The 27,167-nt window shown below is 38.1% G+C and overlaps 1 protein-coding gene across 3 annotated transcripts in view; it reads left to right on the top strand.

Annotated features, from left to right (window-relative positions):
* Window positions 1–2,965: 2,965 nt before the first annotated feature.
* The window catches only part of LOC137131508 (guanine nucleotide-binding protein G(q) subunit alpha), a 35,353-nt gene continuing 11,151 nt past the window's right edge, over window positions 2,966–27,167 (top strand). The window contains exons 1-3 of one of the 3 annotated variants that reach the window (XM_067512875.1): window positions 2,966–4,257; window positions 22,780–22,964; window positions 25,659–25,813. In XM_067512875.1, the coding sequence (XP_067368976.1) occupies window positions 4,122–4,257; window positions 22,780–22,964; window positions 25,659–25,813 (476 nt within the window). In that variant the 5' untranslated portion in view covers window positions 2,966–4,121. The remainder of the gene's footprint in view (window positions 4,258–22,779; window positions 22,965–25,658; window positions 25,814–27,167) is intronic. The other 2 variants (XM_067512876.1, XM_067512874.1) reach the window with 2 other exon arrangements.

Here is a 27,167-nt window from a genome sequence, read left to right as displayed (position 1 = left end):
TATTGTTTGGATCTTTTCCCATTTTATGATGTTTCACCTTTTTTATTTGACAACTTCTCCCGATGAAACATTTAAAAAAAAAATCAACTGACAAAATGATAGAAGGGCAAAAAAGGCCAAAAAGAAAGACCAAAAAAAGAAAGAAAGAAAGAAAGAAAGATGGGTGATAGGGAATCCTACATAGTGGGTGTGGACTGACTATAATAGAAAATTGTCTATCTTGTCCGTCCAGTTATATGAAGTAACTGTAGATATGTTAAGTGTTCAACTGTTGGCAAAGGGGAATCTGAATCTCCAAGAATGATCCATCAGGTTTTATCACTAACTCATATTAATTGCATAATTTTTTGATGAAGCCCTAGAATCAGTCACAGCAACAAAGAGACTGACAGGAAGAAGGGTATAAGAAGAAGAGACTTTGTCCCCTATTGCTGGCTGCTGTGGGAAACAGGATGATTGATCATTAACCTGTCACCAGCTATCATACAGTGGGACACACTGGAGGCAATGGAGCACCACATCACTTTGTTTTTACATCACTTCTCACTACGTAGCAAACATAAATCTTAAAAATGTTGTTATTCTGTACACGTTTAAAAACAATTGTTCAAACAACATTTTTGATTTTTCCAAATAAAGTGATTTTAAGAGGGGCATTCCTGTGATGAACTCCATGCATCCCAATCTTTTTTCTACAGAGAGTCATGATGTGCATAAAATAAGGTTAAAAAGAAGGCATAAAAAGTTTGTTGAATTGTGGGGCAGATAGTTCAAAGTGAGTGAATAATGTTGCAAGTCATCTCTGTGGGTGGAAGCTTGTAGCATGAGTTACAACTCAGTGACGTGTGGGAAGGCAGGTCAAGCTGTAATCTCATGAACATACCAAGCATACCAAGTACAAGTTTGCTGACATGTGAAGCTCATCATTCTTTTAAGGTACACCACTGTATATGTTGTTGGAATTAGCTTCAGGTGAATACTGCAAGGCAAACCACTTTAATCTCTCTATTAAAATGTAATTACCAAAAAGAAAGAAACTTAAACATTCACAGAAATGATTCCAAGACTAATGTACTCCACATATTTGAGCAAAATAAATGCATGTGAATGTAAATTTCAAAACCTGAGCCTCAGTGCATTTGAATGAGTTTCTTCTCTTGAATCAATATTCCAGATATGTATGTTCCAATTACTTTTTTCAGTCCAAGGCAAAAAATAAATACAAATAAAAATATTACTACACCTTTGCAAAATTGTGTATCGTATAACATCACTTTTGTGACTACATCACATGCCCACAAGGTGTCTCTTGGCTCAACAACATTTGGTACACCTGATTTATGTTGAGGGATTTACCAACACAGTGTCAGAGTTGTAAATTTATTGTGACAACTGGGATAATGATGGCAGTCAACATTTGTAAAATACTGTATTTTGCCTTTTGCTTCTGTTATCATCCCTGTCCTCCTACTCATTGGTAAAAACATAGCCTGTATCAGAGAAGAATAAATTAATTACTCTTTCAGAGTTGTGAAAAGTAAATTTACTCTATAAACTAATAGTGACTTGCTTTTGGTACATTTCATTCATAATATGTATGTAAATTTTGTATTTTTTATTGTTTTATGTGGTATATTTTACACCTGAGTAACATGTAAAAGGATGACACAAGCAACTACAACAAAACAAAACTAAATAACAAATAAAACTGGAACAAATAATACTGTACAAAGAAGCAATCAAGTTATGGCATCTTTAGGATCAAAAAGAAGCCAACATCATCAAGTAAATATGTATGTTAAAATAATAATCAGAAATATAAGATTCACAACACAAAAACAACACAGTGACTGACTACTTCAAATGTAAAAATCATAGACCAATACATATTTGCATAATTATTCCAAAGCAGGAAAAGGAATACAGTGGATGTTCAGCTAATAATAAGTTACACCGTTACCCAGATGTGACATGACTCATGGTCATGACCATCCGTGAAAAGAAGTTGTTCTTCAATAACTAAAATGTTTCGTTGACTCGATCCTGTATCATATGTGTCACATTACAAAGCAAATAGACTTTCTTCTTTGGAACAACAGGTTTCCTGAAGAGCAAAAGGCACTCTGTCAATCCCATCACCCATAGCAAAAGGAAGGAGAGCCTTGTCAAATATTTACAGTAACTATGATGCAGTTTTGTTTGTTGACAATGCATTCTCTTTTGAAGAAGGCCAGTCCTGGCAATGTGGTACAAGCATGCACTCCAACTTTTGTTATTACTTTTTATATCTATTATTCCTTATTCTTTTTTTTATATATTTTTAATTTGGTGCTTTTAGGGCATGCATTTTCTTATAATGTGACAGTTGCAAGAATTGGTTGAAGAACCCCTCAGATCTTTTACTTGGGTTAGCTTGAACATAAAATGTCTTTAGGATCCTACTTATCCTACCTAAGTATAGTAGCTGTACATACAAGTACAGTATCAAAAGTAAGTAGCCAATTTGTTTCACAGACAGATTTTGTCTGCGACATACAGTATTATTGATGCAATGGAATGTGTAACTATTTTAATAGCAGTTGGTTTAAATTTATTTGTTTGATGTATGATATTTAAGTGTACAGGTTTAGTTTCACCATAATCCTAACTTGTGTAGTGATAACTAAAAACTTAATCAACCACAAATGATCTTTATTTATATTTTTTAGAAATGTTCTGCTGTATTTGCTCTTTCATACAGTATTGGATAGCTTTACTTCATTCTCATGTTAACTGGTGAAACTCTCGTAGGCAGCTGTAAAGATGAACGGCGTTTTGGAAGTGCAGTTCTTTGACAGGAGATGGGCGTTGCCCGTTCAGTCAAATGTCAGTTGCTTTCACTGACACGCCTCCAAAAGGAAGACTCCCTCTCAATCAAACTTGGGAAGGCAAAGTTAAAGGAAAAACCCGCCTCCAACGGCGACAAGCTGTCTTTTTATTCGCTCTGTCTTTGTCAATTATTCAGATCCCAAGCGACGTCAGCAGCAGCGCCACACCGGAGCTGAGGAGTGGGTGACGAGGAGTGATCACCACCAGCAGGAAAAAAAAAAAAAATACATATACCAGGAGCGATAAAATGCACGGACTACTAGGGTCCATTTGACCGTCAGTAGACATTTTCGGATTATAAAGGTTTGGTCCTGGCGGGGTGTTTTGGAGAACACCAGCTTAACACAATGAAGATCCTCTGTCAGGCCGAGCTTTCTGGTTTTTAGTCAGTTGGCTGCAATTCCAGGGATGGCTAGCTGAGCTAACGTAGCTAGCTAACGGTTATCCAGCCCATCTAGCTGTCGTGGTCACTGGGTTCCTCGGTCTGCAGTAGGATACCATTTGTGAGCGCACAATTGTACAAGGCTGGTGTTCGTCGATTGGTTGAGACAGTGAGCTAGCCTTTATGTTTGTTCAGTAGATGGACAGTTTGTCGGGAGCTCATTATCACTGCGCGGGCGTGCAGTGTTGGCTTCGGCGCGACTAGGTTTTTACTCGGTCGGGTACTCAGAAGAGTGATTTTACAGATGTGGCAGTAGCAGTCAGCTGTGTCCCACTGTCACTGGGACCAAAGTTGGTCATTTGAAATAAAAACAGTATTTGTGAGGCTTGTCTGCTAACAAACTAGTCGGGAAAGGAAGGAAAAGTGTTGGCTTTCATCCACTTGCCAAATCAGGTTAACGTTAGTTAGAACCTTAGCAGCATTTTGCTTACAAGCTAGTTAGTGACTTAAGTTATCCAAACTAATCTCAGCTCTTGGAAAATTCAAACAGTAAAATGTTTGAGATTTTTGTATTGCATCTAAGAGGTCTGGGGACATGTTTCATTGCATATATTCTCTGATCAGCTGTTAATCTCTGTTGCCTGCAGATTTATTTAATTGCCTAACCTGACATTTAACAGCAGTTTTACCATCAACAAAAAAAAGACCAGACTCTGCACCAAGCTACCAGCACATTAACCTTGGTTAGCAGTGTCTTTATATAGCTTGTTTAAAACGGACTGTTGCTCAGAGGGGATTTTATTTATTCAGTACTCTGTGAGAGCTGAAGCCCGGCGCTCATAGTTAGACGGGGTTTTCAGCTCATGCGGTGATGACTTTAGACTCCATGATGGCCTGTTGCCTGAGTGAGGAGGCGAAAGAGTCCAAACGAATCAATGCAGAGATCGAGAAACAGCTCCGGCGGGATAAGAAAGATGCCAGAAGGGAGCTGAAGCTGCTTCTGCTGGGTAAGCCTGCATGATCTAAAAATGTCTCATATACTGTCTCACATTAGCATGGCTGGACACTACTACATTTCTGCTTGTACACACACACACACACACACACACACACACACACACACACACACACACACACACACACACACACACACACACACACACACACACACACACACACACACACACACACAAACCGAGATTGCAAAAGCAATTGATTTGATTGTGTTGTACTGGCTCAACATGCAAAACACTTCACCCACTATTGCACAAGTCCAGTTACCTTAGTCACCACAAGATTTGTATGTAATGTGAAATGCAAATTTAAATTCAGATGTGGTTCAGATGATGTTTCTAATATAACAGAAGCTAGTAATGAACATGCTAAGACAAGCCACTGACTCTGGAATAATGCAAGTTGTGTTTTTTTTTTTTTTTTTTTTATTACAATGAAATTCAGTCCCACATTGTGTCTGTACTGAGTAGCATTTATGCTACCACAAAGTTTCCTCTTGCCACCGGAATTCATAATAAAAGGTGGGAGGGAAAAAGGTCCCATGTAATATTAAAGAAGTTATTCCCTTATTGACTTTGCTTTTCTGTAACAAATAATATACAAAAAGAAATGAGTTTGCACACTTTATTGGCTGAAAATAGACCCTTAGTTTAAGGTCATATAAGTCTACGTAGTTTGCTAGTAGTGATTCAAAACCATCTGACTTATTCAGAATTATGTAGATGAACAAGTGTGACTTTGGTTAAGAAAGGCTTTTCACAACCAACTGTCAGGAGTTCTCTCATTATTCCCTTTTCTTCATTTGTCCTCCACTTGAGCATAGTTTTTATTTGCCACTAAAACAAGGCTTAAAAGTTAAACAAGAGTTACTTTAATTAAGTCTCCTACAAGAGTTGTAGCATCCTCTTGGTGTCTTGTCTTTAAAAACAAAAAAAAAAAACAAACAAAAAAAAGCCTTTTAGTGAGGTAGCCCACTTTGGGAAGTCCATGTTCTTCAGGAAACAGGCCATGCCATTGACAGAATATTTTGTGTTTGAGGAGTAGCAGGACCATTGTGTGTGTTTTTAGTGAAAAACTATATTAAACATTTTTGTTTGTTGCACAATACATTGAAAGCAATGTTTAGGTTCATGTACAGAAAAGCATTATCCAAACTGGTAAGAATGTAGTATTGTGCCTTTTGTCACAGGCTATTAAATTCACACTTGGCTGTAACGTCTTCCAGCTACATTTACATGTACTTAATTAACCAGGAAAAAAGTTGGCTGTGTAAGGTAAGCTGATTCCTCAACTGTTGTTTCAAAGAGAAATGGGTTTCCATAACTGTGGTAGGGAATTCACAAAGAAAAAATAAACAGATGCTCAACAGAAGATTACATTGAGTTTCTTATGTGAGTGAAATGGAGGATAGCTTGGGTGTGATGTAATGTGTTCTGCTCTCTAGGATAGATAACACTAAGGCCTAACCAATGTTTTAATACCAGTGTTTAAGACTTATCTTATTTGGCTGATGAGTTAGAGAAGCTTATGAATGTTGCTAAACACCAGTTTCTGTGTCACCATTATCTCCCTTATTTAATGTGGAGAAACTGAGGTACTGGAGGTATTTATGTTTAGCTGTGCATACAAATATAAAATTACAGATATTAAATTGTCTGCAATCTGTCACTCGATGCAATGTGATACTGATGGATTGGTCCTTCACATGTAGGTTTAAAGGCTCTCTGTGATTTTTGTATTGTTTGTGTGTTGACAGCTCTTGCTTAAGTTTGCCAAAATATTGCATTAGAAATATTGTTGGATGAGAAAGATTGTTATTGTCCTGCTTTTCCAGTTATCAGATGATATGCTGTAGCAGTGACTTACTGAAAGAAAATAACTTGGATGCATCCTGTCTTTGGCCACAGAGCACTAATTTTTTGAAATGTACAAATATTTGTTGCTTTGACTCGTGATGGGAATCCACTGTTATCTTATGTAAACTTGTGTGAAAAGCATCTAAGCAGTGTCTAGCTACAAACGGAGTTATAGTGCACGCTTGCTATCTCACTTAATTTGGAAAGTATTATGGACTGCTTTGTACCTTTTTGATTGAGATACAATTATAATTTTAAAAATGTTTGGCTTCCTATGTACGTATGTTTTAAATCAGAACTATAGTGATTTGTAACGTTTTACATGAACTTTTTACTAATTGATTGTTAGAAGTTTATTTCTTTTTTCCCCAAAGCTTATTGTTTGCAAATGTTGCAGGAACAGCAGAACCATTGCAGCTGTAACATGTAAGTGTTCAGGTAGTAATATTCAAACTTGGAATTGCTCTGATTCACATTTGTAGATTATGCATATGAAACTCAGACACTATTTAGGATTTTCTAAGTTTGATGGTGACTTTTAAAATGCTGTCCTTTTGTTTTTGATGTGGACCTTATTTTTTTATATCTTTTGTAAAAAAATTGTTGTGGGGGTGTAATAGTTAACTTGTTAAACTGTTCATCTTACTTTCTAGATTATCTCTACTTACTAAAAATATCAGATGGACGCTAATGTACACAGGGGATCTGAAGATAAGTTGGCTTCCTGTTCACTGACATGGCAGTTCATATGAATAAATGAGCTTGAATTTCTTTTCTCATTATGACTGTATACTGTACACTGTTGACTGTTTATAAGATAAAAAAGGTTATATTCTTTCTATAATGTAAAAGTACTTCATGTGCACATCAGAAAAAAGGTTTCCTGTTTAAACAAAATGCGAAAAGTATGTCATTAGACAAAATTACTGTAATGAGATAAAAGATGATGGTGGAAAGGGAAAAGCTTGAGCGTGACCTGGTGGGGTTGGGGGTTGTTTGTAATTCTGTTGGGATGTGGTGTTTGGTGGGGTCCCTGCGGGGGACCTTCACAAGTGGTGGGCTCAATTTTTGTGCCTACGATGGGTAACAAACTGGGTTTATGATAGTTGAGGTGGTCTGGGTATTGGTCCTAGAGGCTGTGAGCAGTATGCACATTTGTAAGAGCTTTGGGGGCGGGGTTCCTGTAACAGTGAGAGTTTTCCTGTAACAGTTGTTTTTATTTGTAGATTCTTGGACTCGTCATGTTGTACCACAAAAATGACCCATTTTACCTTGTTTACTATTAATATTAGTCTGTTTCATGCACCCCCGGCACTCTTTTGTGAATAGAGAAGAATGTTTCAAACCTTTAAAATTAGATTCACAAGAAAAAGAAAAGTTTGTTACACAATGTGTTGTGCAAACAGTGACTCAAGATATTGAGTTTTTATAAGTGGATGCACTGTTGACTGAATGTTAACTCAGTCATATGGATAACAAACCTGTAAAACGTGTACTGAATCAATGGTGCATAAATACTACGAACATTTTTTTTTACTGCAGAAGCGTATTGTAAAAGTCTGTTTCAAAGCTGGCAAGTCAATAACATTTGAACCACCCTTAAACACATTGCATGCATTAAGAAGAAGAAGAACAACCTTTTATTGTCATTGAGCACCTATACATATTGCACATGTTAAATGGTACAATGTTACACTGAAATTCTTTCTCTGCATTTAGCCCATCCCCCTGGGGGGGAGCAGTGGGCAACCACGAGGAGAAGCTAGCACTGAGTGTCTCGTTCAGGACACACCCGGTGGGTTGGCTTGGGCTTGATCCAGCTGACTTCTACATCCCACCTTGCTCCTCTACCCATTGAGCTACCTGGCCTCCACAACAAAGTAATTGTGATTTTTCTGGGTGACTGAGGTGCAGGAAGGTAGAGCAGTCGTCCACCAATCCTGCAGTTGGTTCGATCACCAGCTCCTCCAAGACATTGAACCCCAAGTTCTCAGTAGTGTGTGTGTGTCTGTGTGTGTGTGTGTGTGTGTGTGTGTGTCCCCACAACAAACACCAAGTATTTAATTATTATAGTATGGGTCCATAGTGTGTCTTTATTTTATTTTTTATTTTATTTTTTTTAAATGTATTGTTTAATAAGAATAATAAGTCTTTTATATAATTTGTTTTGGCTTCCATTTAGGGCACAGTCTGAATCAGGTTTTTAGAAATGCAGTTCCCATGGCACTATGGGGCAAGTAAACTTGAAGTTTAAGTTTAATGCTGCCATGGTTGCACTGTGGTTGACAATTTGATTTCTGTTGAGTCAAATTGAGTTTTTGAGCCTGTATTTCTTTATACACTTGTCACTACATTGGTTACACCTGTACAATCTAATGCAACTCTGCCATGAATTCTACTTTTATAAGGTTATAATTTCTTAGTTTTGAGTTGATACTATTAGAAAGTTTATAATTCTACTACATGGTTGTGTTCTAAAGTTTTGGCCTGCTCATACATTTTAAACAGGGTGGCCAAAACATTAGAACCACCTCTTAATATATTGCACTCAAGTATGACCCATCACCTACTATGAGCTCAATAATAAACTCATTATAGAATTATCACCTTTCTGATAATTTCATCTTTAAAAAAACGGAGAAATTATAACCTTGCAAAAGTAGAATTAACGGCAGTGCTGCCATATTGAGTTGCATTAGATTTTACAGGTCTACATAATTAAGTGGCTAGTAAGCATATTTTGGCAAACTGTCATCAAACTATAGACACTGAAAAATGGCTTGGCAATCTATCCAGTTGAACATGTACACTCAGCCTACCACCTTTATTTTAAAAGTGCAAATGAGTTTTCTACATAGCCTAATACTTTTTTATGGATAGTATTAGGCTAATTTGTGGTGCCTGGTTGGTTTACATCTTAGAGGTTATGTTTCAGGTGTTGTGCTTCTGTCAGGCAGTTGCTTAACAAAAACATAAAGCTGCCTTACTATCCTTTCTGACTTTGGTAATAAGGTGCCTTTCTTACTAAACATCATCCTTATTTTGGCTTTTGTCTCAGATTTCTCTGCCACGTATACGCGTAACCAGGTTTCTAATCAGCTTTCTCCATCTGTGCATGTACGTAACCAAAGACTGCAGACAGTAAGCTCCACGCAGCTGAGTGAAAGAATGAATGAAAGGAGAGATCGTTAACAGGTTAACAGGCCGATGTTGCATCATTTTAAAACCAAAGTCTGCCTAAGATCCAACAGAAAACTTAATTAACACAAAGTGCCTTGTAGAAGTCTAAATAGGTCACTTTTCCGGTGGATTTTTAAAATTCAGAATGTTGTGGATCAGCTGCATGTGCCTTTCCTTTATCTCCCTCTGTCACTCTGCTGTGTCATGAACACACACGGGCAGTGAGAGAGAGAGAAAAGTCAGAACAGAAAGCTGTGTTTTCCATCAATATACAATTAAAATCTGTTCACCAGGCTTAAAAATCAGGTAGAAATCAGGTTGCTTTTGTGCTGCATATAAACACGGATTTCCCATAACCGGGTTTCTTAAGTGCATGCAAACACTGTTCACTAATTTTCCCCAGTTAAGTGCATGTAACCGCAGTCCATGTCTAGCATGAATAGGGTCTTGCTACCAGTCACTCATTCTACCATCTTCACCACAATCTGTAGGTCCGTTCTATCCTCTGCTTTGCAGCTAGTAAATCACACAGTACAGCAGTTGGTCAAGACACTGTCTTTGGGGCCCAGTGAAAGTTAACCAGCAGCTTATAAGGAAGGTGAAATTTTGGGCCTTCCCCACTTGATGGGAGTTATTTCTGGACCAGGTGAGGTAATCCAATATCTAGACTTTGAGAGTTTTGAAGGTATTTAAGGGCTCCACCTATTTTGATCTCCTAAAGTCTATTATAATTTCTATATCTTTTTTTTTTTTTTTTTTTTTTTTTTAAGATTAAGTCAAGATTGTTAGGAAAGCGCCAATGTCCCAGAAGTTGAATTTCTCTTTTTGTTGTTGGGTATCAGTCCCACTACAGTGGTGTAATTGAAAATGTTCACAATGCTGTTATATGGGTGGATAGGTGAGCTGTCACACATAAAGAGGGAGTAGAGCAGAGGAATGCAGATTCTTGTGGTGTTCCAGCGGCTTGTAGTCAGTGGATGAGGTGTAACCCCCGTGTCCTAAAGATCTGGGATCTGTTTCAAATGTCTGAACAGTAAATTGCCTATGCCCAAGATGCTTTTTATTAAACAGATTTATGATGAATTATTTGATTAAATGTGAGAGTGAAATAATTCTTGCATATGTGTTATGAGTCACGTGTGTAAGGCCTGCTTAAGGAGCTGTTGTGACTGCATCGTCTGTCAATCTATTAGTTTGATAGCAAACTATTGTTGATCAAAATTTACAGGCTTGTTTGCTTTTTACATATGAGAACCAGTCTCTCAAAACATTTTGTGATAATGGGGGAAAGAGCAACAGATTCATAGTAATTCAGGCAGGTCATTGTTCCCTTCTTGTGTACTGGAACCAATGATATAATGGCATGTGTCCCCACATGACTATCCCAGTCAGAGGTTGAAGATGATGGTAAATACCTCTGCTAGCTGGTGTGCACAAGCATTAAGGATACGTCCAGAGATCCCATCTGGTCTTTGCAGCTAGTGATGGCTTTTATCCCCTGCGACATGCATTTGGAAATGTTGTGTGTAAAAGTGCTTTCCATTTTCCTTCTCTCTTTCTCTCTCTCTCCCTCTCTCTCTTTCTCTCTCGATAGATGGATGGATCATATTTATTTATTTTTGAACCATTTATTTTTTTCATATTATTGATAAGTGGAACATTAAAACACTTCTGCATGTGCAAGAAAATTGGTTCTGTTAATTTGCAATGATTTCAAAACGATTCATCATTCATGTATTTTATACGCACGCACACAAGCACATGCTTTTCTCGCTTCATCTGTCAATGTGCACTCTGCTCAAACAGGTTGGAAGGATTTGGGTTAATGAATGTTTGTTTTTTGGCACCACCCAAGGCTGTCTCATACATGGAGCCTACCTACGCCTTTGTGGTTCTCCCTTAGCAAGTCCTATGGTAAGCCAAGTAGATAAGCCCTGTTGTTAACCATATTTATTTGGATTTCTATTAGCTGCTGCTGCCAAGGTAACAGTAGGCATGGCCAGGTTTTGTAGAAATAAATACATTGCAGGTACACAAGTATAATGACCCTAAAGAGATTTTTGAATGTGTATGTACAGTAGCATTGTGGGGCATCGTAGGGCTCTTTTGTGACATCCCTGCTATCCACATAGGCCACAATGGCACTGCTGATGGCACACTTGGCAGATACCTTCGTGTATCCTTACTCCCACCATTGTATTTCCACCAGCACTGACTAAATCTCAGCCAAGGTTCATAATGTTAATCATCATGCATGTCAGCTTATTTTCCAGAAAACTCAAATTGCTAGACTTAAACAGCCTGGCCTGCCTCTCTGGTGTGACTGTGCCTTTTGCAAAATGTATATTATTCTAAGGAATAACAGGCCTATCAGTTGTCCTGAATCATGTTAAACTAAACCAGGAGTGATCATCACCCAATCAAAACTTCTAGTTGACCTGGTGATACTCCTCCCCTTTCTGGCTCATGTACCCACATAGATCTCCATTTGTCTAACATAAGTGAGTGTATCCTCTTGCTCTCAACAAGAGTCAAAGCAGGTTCCCTTAGGCATGCCCATTTTTTTTAAAAATGCAGGTGTTTAAATAAATAAATATGTTTATATAAATGTTTAGATATGTTTTGCTCATTAGCTGTCTTTACTTATTGGTTAGGCAAAGAATAGTGATTCATTGGTTGCCTAGTAAAAAAAAAAAAAATGTAGTAAGCAGTTTTTTAAAAAATTGTGTCAGTTTCAATAAAAACAGCAGTGCAGTGCACTACATGTTTTTTTTTAAAAGGGGGGTGTGGTGGATCAGTGCTAGAGCATTGGGTTGGGATGCAGAAGGCTGCATGTTCGAATCTCTCCCGACAAAGTGTGGCCCCACCCAGCTGCCAAGGGCCACCCTGTTGCAGCTCCCAAGCCCGGATAAAATTGGAGGGTTGCGGCAGGAAGGGCATCCGGCATTAAAAAGAAAAAAAAAAAAAAAAACAACTACAACAAATCAACTTGCAGAGCATGTTCTGCTGTGGTGACCACTAGAGGGACATGCTGAAAGCTGTTGATCTATTTAATATAATGTAAAAAAAAAAAATAAAAAATTCCTGCCCAGTTTTGTCATTAGTTATTGGGCAGTGTCCTTTTATCAATATTTTTTTTTCCTTTTATTTTTGGCCTTTGTACCTTTTTATTAGATAAGTATCAGTGGATAGAAGACAGGAGATATGAGAGAAGAAATTGGGTATGGCATGTAGCAAAGGTTCCCCAGCCAAACTCAAAATCAGGACTCTGCATGGCAAGCATTCAAACCATTTAGCTATCCAGAAGGCTGCATTGCCAGCAGCCATAACATCACACAGTATAATGAATGAGAGCTGGCAACTGTGACTCAGGAGGTAGAGCAGTTGTCCACCAGTCCGAAGGTGTTTGTTTAATTCCCGGGTCCTCCTGTTGCATGTTTAACTGTCCTTATGCAAGGCACTGAACCCCAAGTTAAATCCTCCTGTTGGGTGCAGGCCAGCTTCCCAATCAGTTTGTGTGTTAATGGGAAAATAAGAAGCAGTGTGAAGCACTTTCTATACCAGTAATTTAGAAAATTACTCTGTAAATGCAGACCATTTGCAATACTGGCTCCCATATGCAATTGAAAGAGATGACATAGCTGGAAACTGGTTATGTATCAACACTATATTATCTGATGTATATCTTATATAGCCACACAATATTTTATTTTATTTATTTTTTGTTTGAGGTACATACTTGAAGAAATTAGCTTTCTCAGGTAATTGGAGAAACTGCATTTACATGCACTTAAAAATCCTTATTGGAAATCCAAGTGTATGTGCAGCAGAAGAGAAACCTGATTTCTCCAACACCTCTGCCTTATTTTGGAAACCTGGGGCACAGATTTTAACTATATAGTAACAGAAAACACTGCTTTCTGACTTTTGTGTGTGCTTGTGTTCGTGTCGGAACGGAGGCGCAGGAGGAGAGAAAGTAAAAAAAATTAACAAAAATTAAAGCTGATCCACAACAGGAATTGTTTTAATTTAACAAATCCGCAAGGGAAAGTTACTTATTTAGACTTCGACAAGGCACTTTGTGTCAGTTACATTTTTCTGTCCGACTTTAATAAATGATGATCTCTCCTTTCTTTCACTCAGTTGCAAGTTCCTATCTGCAGCCTTTTGTTACATACATGCGCAATTGGAGAAGAAGTCAGCCTAATATCATAGTAAGCCACAACTGAGATGGTATACATTAAGTTCTTGTAGTTTTGTAAATGTGGTATGAGAACAAGTAGGGTAGGTGTTTTTAGTTCTGCACTGTTTGTCTGGTGGCTCTGTTAGTTGCGCAAACTGATGTTGACACACCTAGTGACTGCAGACAGGCAGTAAATGACTGCTCTATCCCTCATATGTCACCGCCTGTCAATGACTGCATTTACATTAAACTTCAATTCAATTCTACTTTATTTATATAGCGCCAATTCACAACAAAGTCATCTCAGGGCACTTTACAGAATAAAGTCAAGATTATAAAGAGTATAGAGAGAACCCAACAATTCCCCCTGGAGCAAGCCATAGGCAACAGTGGAGAGGAAAAACTCCCTTTAACGGAAAAAACCTCCAGCAGAACCAGGCTCAGGGTGGAAGGCCATCTGCCTTGACCGTTTAGGGTGAGTGGAAAATGAAGAGAAAAAAGAACAGAGCAACAAAAAGTAACAACAAAACATCGGGAGGTTGGTAAGACCAGTAGCTGCACGCTGGAAGACACACAGATTCAAAGCTGGGGACACCTGCAGAAAGGGACAGAGAAGGACAAAGACAACTACGGGAGAAAACACACAGAGTTAATGACAGAGTGGTGACAATTGTGGGGTGAGAGAGGGTCAAGAGGAGTAAAGGAGCTCAGTGCACCGGGGGGGTGGGTCCCCCAGCAGTCTAAGCCTATAGCAGCATAACTATAACTAACTATATCCTTTATTAAAGAGGAACGTTTTAAGCCTTGACTTAAAAGTAGAGAGGGTGTCTGCTTCCCGAATCTGAACTGGGAGCTGGTGCCACAGGAGAGTAGCTTGATAGCTAAAGGCTCTACCTCCAATTCTACCTTTGGAAATTCTGGGAACCACAAGTAGGCCTGCATTCTGAGATTGAAGTGGTCTATTGGGATGATATGGTGCTATGAGGACTTCTATATATGATGGAGCATGACCATTCAGAGCTTTATATGTAAGAAGCAGGGTTTTAAATTCTATTCTAGATTTAATGGGAAGCCAATGGAGAGAAGCTAGTGAAGGTGTACTTAAGTAATCGGGGTACTCGAGAAATCAGCTTAATCGAGGAGAAGTGTTACTGTTAAAAACTGAGAGTGGCCTTGAGAGGAAGAGTAGACAATAACATGTGAGTTTATTATTATTTGCAACAATATGCTGGGCTCGACATTAGCACTTGCCCACTTACACAAGGCAAGTAAAAACTGATCGTGCAAGTGCAGTTGTCTTATTGGGCAAGTAAAAAATAACTGAGTAGTACAGATTAACCTAAAGTTGGTGATTAAAACTCATCTGCTAATGCAGCGTCCAAATGCTAATTAGGTCAGTTGAGACAGGTGCTGATATGCATCTTTGGTCAGTGAGAGAGCACCAGTTAACAAAGTTGGATCAAAACACTAAAGCCCCTTTCACACATGAACTGGAATTCTGACATTCTCTTGACTTCGTCCAAGGGGGCATATGCAAGAACCCAAATGCTCAAATGAGCTGCTCCCAACTTTATCTGGACTTTACCCTGCAAGCCAAAGGGTACAATGTCTGTATTATGCACATGAACCTGTTCCTGTGCTATTCCTGTGACAATAGAATTTATGTTTTAAATCAGTAACTGAATTTGTCTTCAGACAGTAACTTTTTCTTTTTATTTAAAGCAAAAAATTAATTAATAAATAATGAATAATTAATTAATTAATTCAAAATTTCCTTGATTGAGAAAGCAGAATTACTAGTGTTATAATGAGGTGTGATTCCTGAGAAAAGGTCATAATAAAACCAGGAAATTTGATAAAATGTGTATGTCTCATTGATAAAACATATGTAGTCTGAATTAATTTGCTTGTTAAATATAATGTGTAAAGTCAAATACTGAAGGGCCTGATTCACAATTACGTTTTTCAGCTGAAATCATTAATGGCGGATAATTGAGAGTTAGTGACCTGAATAATGCATAATAAGATAATTTATATCTTATCTTCCACACTTTCATAACATCCAACACTGTGAAATTGTGAATTTAGACAAATCTAACAGGAAAAGAAAATACATCTTCCTTAAAACAATCAGCTGATTTATTTGTGGATTTTTCTGTCGTTACAGATATCAGTAAGTAGCGGACTGTCCCTTACATGACACTCCAACAGGTGCAGAGATACTGTACCTGCAGGTAGTGACTGTGTTTTGGATAGTTTTTCATAGTAAAACAACCCACTTCATAGTGAAGTTTGACCAGTCGCAAGATTTTCAGCCATCTGGTCAGAACTTTAATTTCCCAAACTTTATGGATGTCGTTTGTTTTAGGTTTGGTGTACATGAAACAGATCATGTTTGGGAGAGCTGCATCTTTGCTCATCAATTCTCCTCACATAGCTTTATTCGATTATTGATAATATTTAAAATAATTTTATTATTATGTTTTTGCTAGAAACATCAATCAGTGCAAAATGTAAAGCTACTCCACTAATATTTGCTACACTTTTTTTAATAAGACAGCTAATTTGCCACATTCACATCATATACATTTGATTGGCAGGCTGCAGCTCATGTCTGTAAATGTAGTAGAAAAATACAATGATTCCTTTAAAAGCTGATGTAAGTTACATTAAACAGGGTGATTGCTTAGTTTGTAGTGCCGATTTGTAGTGACGATCACGGCAGTGTAAAAAAACAAAAACTAAAAACCAAACACACAAGAAATTCCATATATTTGAATCCCATCTTAAATCTGCGAGTTGTTGATATATGACAAACAAATGAACCCAAAAAAAAAAAAATATTTAAAAAAACACATTTAAAAGTAGCCCTACCTCAACAGTGTCCTTTAAGTCACTTGTTATAGTAGGGACCTTTTGGGATGCAGAAACTGTGACCTAGGAACTAAACCCAGATCTGCACCAACTGTGGTTGAATTTAGATGCATATCTGTAAAAGTTTTCCAAGTAAAGATTTTGCAGAAGAAAAGGGCCACTAGAAAGTCATTCACTTATTCAATTCCTGTATGGTAAGACAGGCCTTAAGTGAGACTTTCCTGACACTGAGCTCAAGTGGACATAGCTTCCTGTTTGATGTGCTTGGGGAAAATTTTAGGGAATTATTTACTCAAAGCACCTTTATCCTCATTCTCTCACATTTTGAACCTCCTTCCTCTCTCTCCTGTCTCCTTGACTCCCTTCTTTCTCTTTTCTCTTTCTCAAAGTGGGTGCCAAACATTGCTTCAAGGTATTACTCTTCATGTAAACAATAGCTGAAATGTCTTCTGTAGTCTTCAGTTGGCCTGATCCAATGAAACAGATCTGGTACAACTATTTGTATTTCCTTTTATTAGTAAATTATTGGTTATTTAGCAGAATGACAATCCTATGACATGGCTTTGCCTTGGTTAAGTCATGGCTGTGTGATTATTGGGTTTCTATTTACTCTGTATGGGGATACTCAAATACCATTTAGAACACAAAGTGTAAGACCAGCCATGTACTTGCTAGTTTATTTGGCACTCTTAGCAAACACTAACCATTGTAATGTAATAGTGGTGTTGATTTAACTTTATAACCATTTTGAAGTTAGTGTTTGGTGAAGTTAGATTGTATTCTGTTTCACTCAGGAGTTTTTCCACTGCAATTGTTAAGAGGAGGCTAAATATTTATCATGTTCATGGATGTGGATTTGTTTTTTTAGCTTAGTTATACTTTGTATACATTTAATTACATTATTTGTTACATGGCCTCTGTTTCTGGGACTTAATGTTTTCTCTGTACACTTTGTCTGGCTGTACATCCTGGAAGAGGGATCTTTTTTATTTTTTCCCCCATTTTGTTTTCTCTTTGTTTTCGAAGGCTTAAATACAGAAGGTGTCATTGTGGTGCAGGTTGTCACCCACCGAGGCAGAGTTCACCTTTGTGCAGTTAAATCAGACACTAAAAAATTGCTTGCTTGACTAGGCTCTGTAGATATGTACTGAAGCCTATCAGCTGGGGCTATCAGCTGGTGCTTTCTGCCATGTATTTATGAGACCAGTGCAGGCATTACCATGGGAACTAGCCTTACCCCTCAGGAGTAGCTCCAGTAAAAGTACAGTAGCTTGTCCATGAGAAATGTTTCTCTTGGGTTGTCCAGTTAGTCAGGAGAACAAGTCAGAGTTCTGTTAAATGAACCTGATTTCCCTCTATCTCCCCTTTGATTGTGTGTTTAGAAATTTATTTTTGTTTAGAAACTTGTGAATACACACACCCATTCATGAAAGGGGACATTTATCTCATTTATATTAATTTCTGTGCTTGACAGTCTTGACAAACTTGCTGTCTGTCTAGTCGGTAAAGGACAACCAAACCAGAAAAAGAAAAATCTGTTTTTATTTTCTTTCTTACATCCCAGTAACATCCCTCCCTTATATTTAGCTCTTTAGTCAATGAGAAAGTGAACTCTCTAGTGCTGTCTTGACAATTGCTATTTATGTCCCCCTCTCAAAGACATACTCTGTCTGAAAGGGGAAAATCCAATGTTGCCTGACCTGCTTTCCACAGTGAAAGATCCTGTATAGTTAGAGGGCAGGCAACACTGAGGGGCAGTTCTTCACTGTACACTCATCTGTGCTCTTCAGTCAGCGACGGTCTAACTCTTCTCCAGCCATCCTTAGAAGACATCTCAGCTACTTTGCCTTGGACATACCAACTGTACTATAACATAAAGCAACCCCCACTTTTGGCTATTGACACTTCTTAATGTTCAACTGTTCTTTTACTGTTAATTCCCTCCCTTTGTCTAAGTGGAGGTCTGTGGATGGCAACATTGTTAAATGAAGCAGTTCAAATATCTTAGCAGGAGATGGATTGCCATGAAATTTAGTACATAATCAATTCAATTGAGCTTTTTTATATAGCACCAGTCTTATCAAGGCACTTTGTTTTATTAAGTTCAAGACTATACAGATTTATTGAAGACAAAAAACAAATCCCCCTTGAGAAAGTACAAGGCAACAGTTGAAAAGCAACTCCCTTTAACAGAAGAGACCTCTGTCATGAAAGCCTGCTTGGAGTTTGTAGCAAAAAAGCACCTGAAAGACTCTCACACTGTGAGGAACAAGATTCTGTCGTTTGATGGAAACTAAGATTGAACTTTTTGGCCTCAATTCTAAAAGTTATGTCTGGAGGAAACGAGGCACCACTCATCACCCACCCAATACCCTCCCTACAGTGAAGCATAGTGCTGGCAGCATCATGCTGTGGGTGTATGTTTCAGCACCAGGGACTGTAGAATTGGTCAGGGTTGAGGACAAGTTGAATGGAGTATAGAAATATAGAGATATCCTCAATGAAAACCTCTTTCATATTGCTCAGAAACTGAGACTGGCCCTTAGTTTCACCTTCCAACATAACAATCCTAAGCATCCAGCCAGGACAACGGAATGTCCTAGAGTGGCCCAACCGGAGCCTTGACTTGAATCGTATTTAACAGTTCTGGAGAGGCCTGCTAATTGCTGTCCACATGGTCTTCATCCAGCCTGACTTAGCTTGATAGGATTTGCAAAAGATGAACGGCAGAAAATTCCCCAATCCAGGTGTGCAAAGCTTGTTGTTTCATACCCAAAAAGACTGTAGCTGAATGTACTGTAGCTATAAGGCATATTCTGTGAAAGTAATATTATAGGCTTGGGAGATGCCAGAGTCAGGATGAAAGAATGTGGGTTTTGTATAGTCATCAACCTTAAAAAAACAACAACCCAAAAACAATTAAAAAAAACACTGCAGGTAATGGTCCATTTCAAACCTGACCTCTAGTTTCACTGTGCAGCTCCTTCTGAAGAGCAGTCCTCTCTTCCACCCCGATTCTAACTATTTTCATCCTCTATAACCAACTGACACTATAAACCACTCATCTCTCCACCTCATTTCTCCTAACATTCAAGACTGACTCACTCTACTTTTAGTTACCAGTACTCAATCTTTGTTCTACTTGAGATGATAAAGTAGGGCTGTAGCTGACATTTATTTATCATACTTTACTTTTAAAATGACATTGTAATTGTTATAAATACACTTACACAATTGCAGTGTCCTTCAAAATCTGAGAGAGAAAGAGAGGTTCCCCCTTGCTCAAAGCTTACAATCATTCCATTAGTCCTCTAATAACAAAAATCATAACTCTATCTCTACAAAGTGGTCATGTCCCATCCTCCCTAAAGACAGCTCTCATCAGGCCTCATCTCATGAAACCTACCCATCAGGTAGGCTCATCTCCAACCTCTCATTAATTTCCAAGGTTTTAGAGAAGGTAGTCTCCTCCTGCCTGGAGGAGATAAAGGGATGGATGAGGCAAAACTTCCGGCCGCTTAATAGTTCTAAAACGGAAGCCTTTCAGGTCGGCCCACCAGTTCCACTTTTCCCTCATCATCTCCATATCATTAACCAGCCACAACATTCCCTTCCTTCCTTCTCTCTCCCTCCGTGCTGCAGAGAAAGAAGCTTGTCCATTCCTTGTCTCCTCCAAACTGGACTACTGTAATGCCCTGCTCATCTGGATTCCAGGCAGGACTCTTCAAAAGCTCCAATATGTGAAAAAACAGCGCTGCCAAGATCCTGTTGAGAGTGCAGAAATATGAGCATATCACTCCTATCCTGCACACTCCACTGGCTCCCTGTTCACCTCTGTATATCGTACAAACTCCTTATTCGCACCTATCTGTCTGTACGGTGATTTCCCCCACAGAACTTCTCACTCTGCAGAGCATCTCTAAAACCCAGTCAGGCCAAATGCACTGTCCTCTCCCACCCAGGACAAAACTCAAAACAATGGGGGACAGGGGGTTTGAGGCTGCTGCTGCCTGTTTGTGGAACGCCCTAGCACTCCACCTTAGCAGGATTTTAGCTAGATTGTTTTCTTTGTTTTTTTTTTTGTTTTTTTTTTTTTAAGATCATACTATTGTATTGTTGTCACTATATATTTTAAAATCTTTTTCTTTTTACACTTGCCTCTTTTTTATAGCACTTTGAGATTTGCTTCAAATGTAAATTGCATTACAAATAAAATGTATAACAACTAAAACTACTACTAGTACTACTACTACTACTACTTCTATATGCTTGGTCACAGAAAAACTAAATTCGAAGAATGAACTCTGTTAACCTGGCTTTTTTTTTTTTTTTTTTTTTTTTTTTTGAGCTGAGGCGAGCCCTGCAGCCCTCATGTGGCTACACTAGGCTGCTTCAGTCCACTTACCCCAGAGTTTTGTCAGTTGGACTTCTGTGGTAAGCCGAGATGACAATATCTTTTGACTTTCAAAACAATGGCTAAACCACAATTAGGTTAAGAAGTATTTGCTATATGTATTTTAGTCTGAGTTATGTAACTCACATTGCTTGAGTATAAGAACTACATACAGTGGAGTGAGTGTGAAGGGTATTGAGCCCTAGTTTGACAAAAACATTACCAGAAGACAATCGGAAGGTATTACTGATTTTACTAAAACAAAATAAAACAGGCTCAGAACCAGGAACTAACACAGTGTGAAAGAATGACTAGTTCAGCTAAGCAGCCTGCATTGGTAAAACACAGACTGATTTGGCGTTGAGGTCTGGACAGTTGCCTGGTGCCTGATGATGCAAAATTCTTTACAGCCCTGTGTATCAGCACTAGGGTGTAGGTGGAAAGTTGAGAGCAGGCCAAAGGGGAGAGAGAGGCAAAAAAAAAAAAAAGCTACAATTTGGCTACATTAAATATTTCAATTTTTAAATAGACCTGTAGATCTATAAACTTAAAATAGCTTAACTTATAAATATTAACTATAAAATTAATACTTTTTAAAATATTTTTAATTGCCTTGATGAGGTCTGTAGAGCAAAACGTGTTTTTGACCAATTTTGCATTTAATCTATTGCTTTCTTACCAATTTTTGTCAGTTGGCCACATTTAAAATTTAACACTAACTTTCCTAATTTATCTAAGTTACCACCTTATCTTATTTAGTTCTTTCCTTTGACACGTAGGCCAACACTGTTGTAGAAATGTCTTCACAAGTGGCAAGAGGATGATAGACATTTTGGGTGCATGTACCACAGTATTGTTATTTATTTCTCCTGCAACACTAGACTTTTGGTTGGTAATTTTTCATGTTAAGGTCAAGTAAAACCATTGACTTGACTATAGAGGAAGTTCAAACTATCTAAGAAACATAAATTAAACATATATAAAATGAAATCTGTGATGTATATTTAAAATGAAACTCTTACTAAACTCGTGAAGCAATAATAAAGGTAATTTGAACTCATTTTCTCACAATGAACAGTGTGCATGACTTATTGGTGCACTTCATTTTTCTTGGCATTAAAAACAATTCACCATGGCATCATTGTATGAAAACTCGTTTTATTGATATTTTCATATAGGCTATCAATCGCTCTCCCTGCATCCTGTTCCTGAGGTCTGTATTCACCTACAGAAAGCAAAGGTTTGTTTAGTAAATTGTTTAGTAAAATGTTCCTGTAAACTTATTTCCAAAAGTTGGAACTTTGTCTACCATGTTTAGTCTAATAGATCCATGGGCTGTGTTTGGGGTCATTTAACTACTCTGGCTTCTAGCCAGTAGTTTTCTTCTCATTGGCTGGTTCACCAGCAGTTTGCAGTTGACGCATAGCCTGTATACAAACTTATGCTAACACCAGGACCCCCTCTGCCCTCTTAATGTCTCATTCTTTTTCTGTGTCTCCTCTCTCCTTCATCTAGAAGCCTGGATGATGAATCAGATGATGCCTTTTTAAAATAAACCTTAGTGTACATAAAATACCATAAAGTACACCAAATACCTCCTCCTGTTCAGAGTTTCAGTAAACAGCTATCAAATGCAAATGTAACACTCAAAACCACCTCCAGGCCTTTATCTGGTTGATTAAGGAAACAACACATCTGGCGATGCAACTGCTTAATATCCATTTGTTCCATTATTTATGAGCCACCAAAATGGCTGTAATTCCTAAATAATTAATGACACATTTTTCCAACCCCTTGTATTAAAGCTAATACTCTTGACATCTTGAGTGTTTCTTATTACTATGGCAGACTGCCATGCCTGTACTGTTAGAGGGAAAACACTAGGTTCTGGGCTTTCTGTTTTCCTATTGGGTCATGGCAAGAGAAAGAAAACTGACAGATCTTTCCACACTATATGGAATTTCACGCTCATTTATGACCCTTTTTCTGTTGTCAACTAACCTTGTCTCTCTTCTTGTCTTGTTCTCAGGTACTGGAGAGAGTGGCAAGAGCACTTTTATCAAACAGATGAGAATAATCCATGGGTCAGGTTACACAGACGAGGATAAGAAGGGCTTCACTAAATTGGTCTACCAGAACATCTTCACCTCTATGCAGGCCATGATCCGTGCAACTGAGACTCTCAATATCCCATTCAAGTATGAACAGAACAAGGTGTGTGTTATGTGAAAATATTGTCATCTGCAGTTATAAAAACGATACAAGACCATGAAAATGCATGATCTATCAAATTCTGCAGATGCGTTAGTAACAGGATTCTACAAGAATACAGTTTTCTGCTATTCGATTTCTGAAAATTACCTCAATGTTGGGGCAGTGTTGTGCAACAATGCAATGAGTATCATTGACAAGCGGGGTAAATTGAGTTGAGTTGTTGCACACATGTATGACACAGTGGGAGATTGCATGAGTGAGAAACATTCTCACAGTAGAAACTTGATTTTGGTGAGTGGTCAGTACGCACAGCAGAACTAACATAATAAAATACTTAGGCTGTGGGACACAGTATTTTGATTATAGCAAATTGGAGCCCTGCATCTAAATAAATAAACAAATAAAAGTTCTCTCAATCGACTTCAACAGCAGTCAAGTTGACTTGACGTTTCTATCAGCGCCCATTCACTTGCCTTAAATACTGTCAACAATTCATGATAGAGCAGCATGCTGCACACTCAAGCTCACGCACATAATACAGACATTGTTGTAGGGAGCTGGAAAGATAAAGTTTTGGAAATTCTCGGAACTGAAGGGCCTATATCATTCACAGTAGCTGCAAATCATATGTTAAGAAAAAGTGAGCTTACTACACCTCTGAGATCATCTTTGCTTGGGTTTTGCGACCCTAACCGTAACTCTAAGCTTAACAACACCAAAACCTCAAACCAAGCTATTAGTAAAGTAAAGAAAGAAATCAGCATTTGGCAAGAAAACAATTAGTAGATGGGCAAGGGAAAAAATAAACTGGTTTCGTTCTTTGATTTCATAAATTTACCTTGAGTCAGATAATCTTAACTCAAATGCTGGCTCATGATATGAGTGAATTGATCTTTTATTCGGTTTAGCCATGGTTAAATGACTCATCTTAGCCAAACTATAGTTCACAAGTAATTTAGGAAATTTTATTATGCATTATGATAAATAATTAAACTATTTAACTATTTTCATTTTTGTAGGTTGGCTAAAACACCTGGCCCCTGTTGTCAGCATGGTGTCCAATCACTGCTTGATTATTTCATTTAAGTACAGTTAATGTCATGCAAACCAAAGCCAAGTGCATTATAACCTGCTGTAAAATAAGATTATGAATTAAGAACTATGAATTCTGATAATTGATTAACACAGATCACTGAAAAAGAGTTTAAAAGTAGGAATATACTGTATATGTAGTACTATATGTACTTTTCTGAATATAAATCTACAGAAATTGTGAAAATGCTTACTAAAATAATGAAGTAGTAAGCATTACTACTACTAGTTTAGTTCTCATGGATACTAATTACTGTGCATTGTTTTGGTGTTAGGCTCCTTTGCAGCCTCACTCATCATTAAACACCAATCTTAGTGACTGTTCCATGCAACGACAAATGATAAAACATTTTTCCCAAAAAGTCTCTCGCTCTCTCCTGAAGTGATCATGGTTTACATGATGCCTATATTACGTCAGGTCTTGTGTGCACATGGAATAACTTTCAGTTTATCCAAAATAAGTTTATAAATTTGTTCTACACTGCAGCACCCAGTCTGGTTCTGTGTGTGACCCATCGAGAATGGCCAGTTCAGTGACGATATAGAATATGATTGAGGCTTTTTAATTTTCATCCTAGGAGTGCTGCTTTGTGAAGTTTATATATTTTTTGTGTGAGAAAGTCTACATTCAGAAGATTCGGTCAGTTTTTCCAGATTTGTAAATTTGATCCAGATCTCACAATGCGGATCTCTCCACTTCAAAAATGAGTGACCAGTGTGACCAATAGTGTGACCAATAGTGACATCTTCATTCCTGGTGAGGCACACATCCTTATTTCAGCAATTTACCACTGGCCTGTGCTCATAGCATTTTAGCACTGGTTCCCACACATATTACACACAGTAATAGGGGCTGGATGGAAATAGTCAGGATAATGTTGGGAGCATCCCAGATTTGCTTTCTCAAATATGTCCCCTCAAGCTAAAGTCAGGAGAATGTCAGAATGTAACTGTGAATCTCCCAGATTCCTAAAATCTGGCTGTCTTCATGATCAAATGTGGAAGGGAAATAATCACTGACTTTACCCAGTTTCACCCAGCAGAATTTGCACATTTATTAAATTGGTTGATAATAATTAGTTGACTGAAGAAATAAAAAAACACCAGTAGGTTACAGCAACTTCCAGGTAAAACCAGTTTTTACTTGGGAATTGAAATTGAGCCATATGTTTTAAACTGACCAATATTAAATGTATGTTATCACATAAACAGTGATGAGACGACAGCCTTTAAGTCAAATTTTTCTTTTATGGAGGGAGGGTTAGAAAAAACAAAACAGTAAAGTACTCTAACTGACCGATAGACAATATACTTGGAAGGCCTGCAGTCACAAAAGTTAATGAAGTCTGACCTCACCTAAGCTCCCTCTGGCAGTGTGTGCTGCATATGTATCTGCAGACATTTTTCATTGATCAGCTGGCACAAGCACAAACATCGGCTAATGGTTTTTGATTGAAAATGTCAAAGATTGGCCTGATTATTTGGCCGACTGATCAACTGAAATGTTAACTACTAATGTTTCTAACAAATGACTTGTTACACACAATTTTGAATAAATCCTAAGTTAGTTAATATGATATTGCTTAATTGTTTTGCTTCCAGAAAAATGCCAGACTTGTGCGCGAAGTGGACGTGGAGAAGGTGTCATCATTCGATCCGCCCTACGTCGGTGCGATAAAGCAGCTGTGGGCTGATCCTGGTATCCAGGAGGCCTATGATCGCAGGAGAGAGTACCAGCTCTCCGACTCCACCAAATAGTAGGTCTTTGACAAATGAATATATTCAAACAGAATCACTGATTATTTACTGTATGTATAAATTAGTCTGCAACTGCTGTAGTAGTTGTCTGACTGTTACACTCAAGCAGAGCAAGGACAGAAGGTTCAGACATATGGAAAGAGTCAGGTGAGAAATTATTAAATGTGGGCAGGTTTATAAACGACTGCTAATAATGTCTGTGCTAATTCCAACCTGCATTAATCCATTTCAGACTAATGTGGCTCTGTTAAAGTTAAAGATTGGGGATATAAAATTGATGTTAGATGCAAAGATATACAGGTGCTGGTCAAATAATTAGAATATCTTCCCAAAGTTGATGAATTTCCCTAGTTCTATTCAAGAAGGAAACTTGTATAATGTATACATTCATTCCACACAGACTGATATATTTTAAGTGTTTATTTCTTTTTTTTTTTTTTTTTTTGATGATTATAACTGACAACTAATGAAAACCCCAAATTCAGTATCTCAGAAAATTAAAATATTACTTAAGACCAATACAAAGAAAGAATTTAGAAATCTTGGCCAACTGAAAAGTATGAACATAAAAAGTATGAGCATGTACAGCACTCAATTCTTAGCTGGGCTCCTTTTGCCTGAAGTACTGCAGCAATGCGACGTGGCATGGAGTCGATCAGTCTGTGGCACTGCTCAGGTGTTATGAGAGCCCAGGTTGCTCTGATAGTGGCCTTCAGCTCTTTTGCATTGTTGGGTTTAGCATATCGCATCTTCCTCTTCACAAGGTCAGGTGAGTTTGCTGGCCAATCAAGAACAGGGATACCATGGTCTTTAAACCAGGTACTGGTAAATTTGGCACTGTGTGCAGGTGCCAAGTCCTGTTGGAAAATAAAATATGCATCTCCATAAAGTTGGTCAGCAGCAGGAAGAATGAAGTGCTCTAAAACGTCCTGGAATAGCTGTGTTGACCTTGGATCTCAGAAAACACAGTGGAGCAACACCAGCAGATGACATGGCACCAAACCATCACTGACTGTGGAAACTTTACACTGGACCTCAAGCAATGCGGATTCTTGACACAAGAATGCGACAGCTGAAACCCATGTCTTGCATACATCTGTGCGTCGTGGTTCTTGAAGCACTGACTCCAGCTGCAGTCCACTGTTTGTGAATCTCCCCCACATTTTTGAATGGGTTTTGTTTCACAATTCTCTCCAGGGTGCGGTTATCACTATTGCTTGTACACTTTTTTCTACCACATCTTTTCCTTCCCTTTGCCTCTCTATTAATGTGCTTGGAAACAGAGCTCTGTGAACAGCCAGCCTCTTTTGCAATGACCTTTTGTGTCTTGCCCTCCTTGTGCAAGGTGTCAAT

The sequence above is a fragment of the Channa argus genome, chromosome 8, assembly GCF_033026475.1.
Source record: "Channa argus isolate prfri chromosome 8, Channa argus male v1.0, whole genome shotgun sequence".
Lineage (NCBI taxonomy): Eukaryota > Metazoa > Chordata > Actinopteri > Anabantiformes > Channidae > Channa > Channa argus.
Note: the sequence above shows the minus strand (reverse complement) of the source record. Positions and strands in the feature narration are given on the sequence as shown.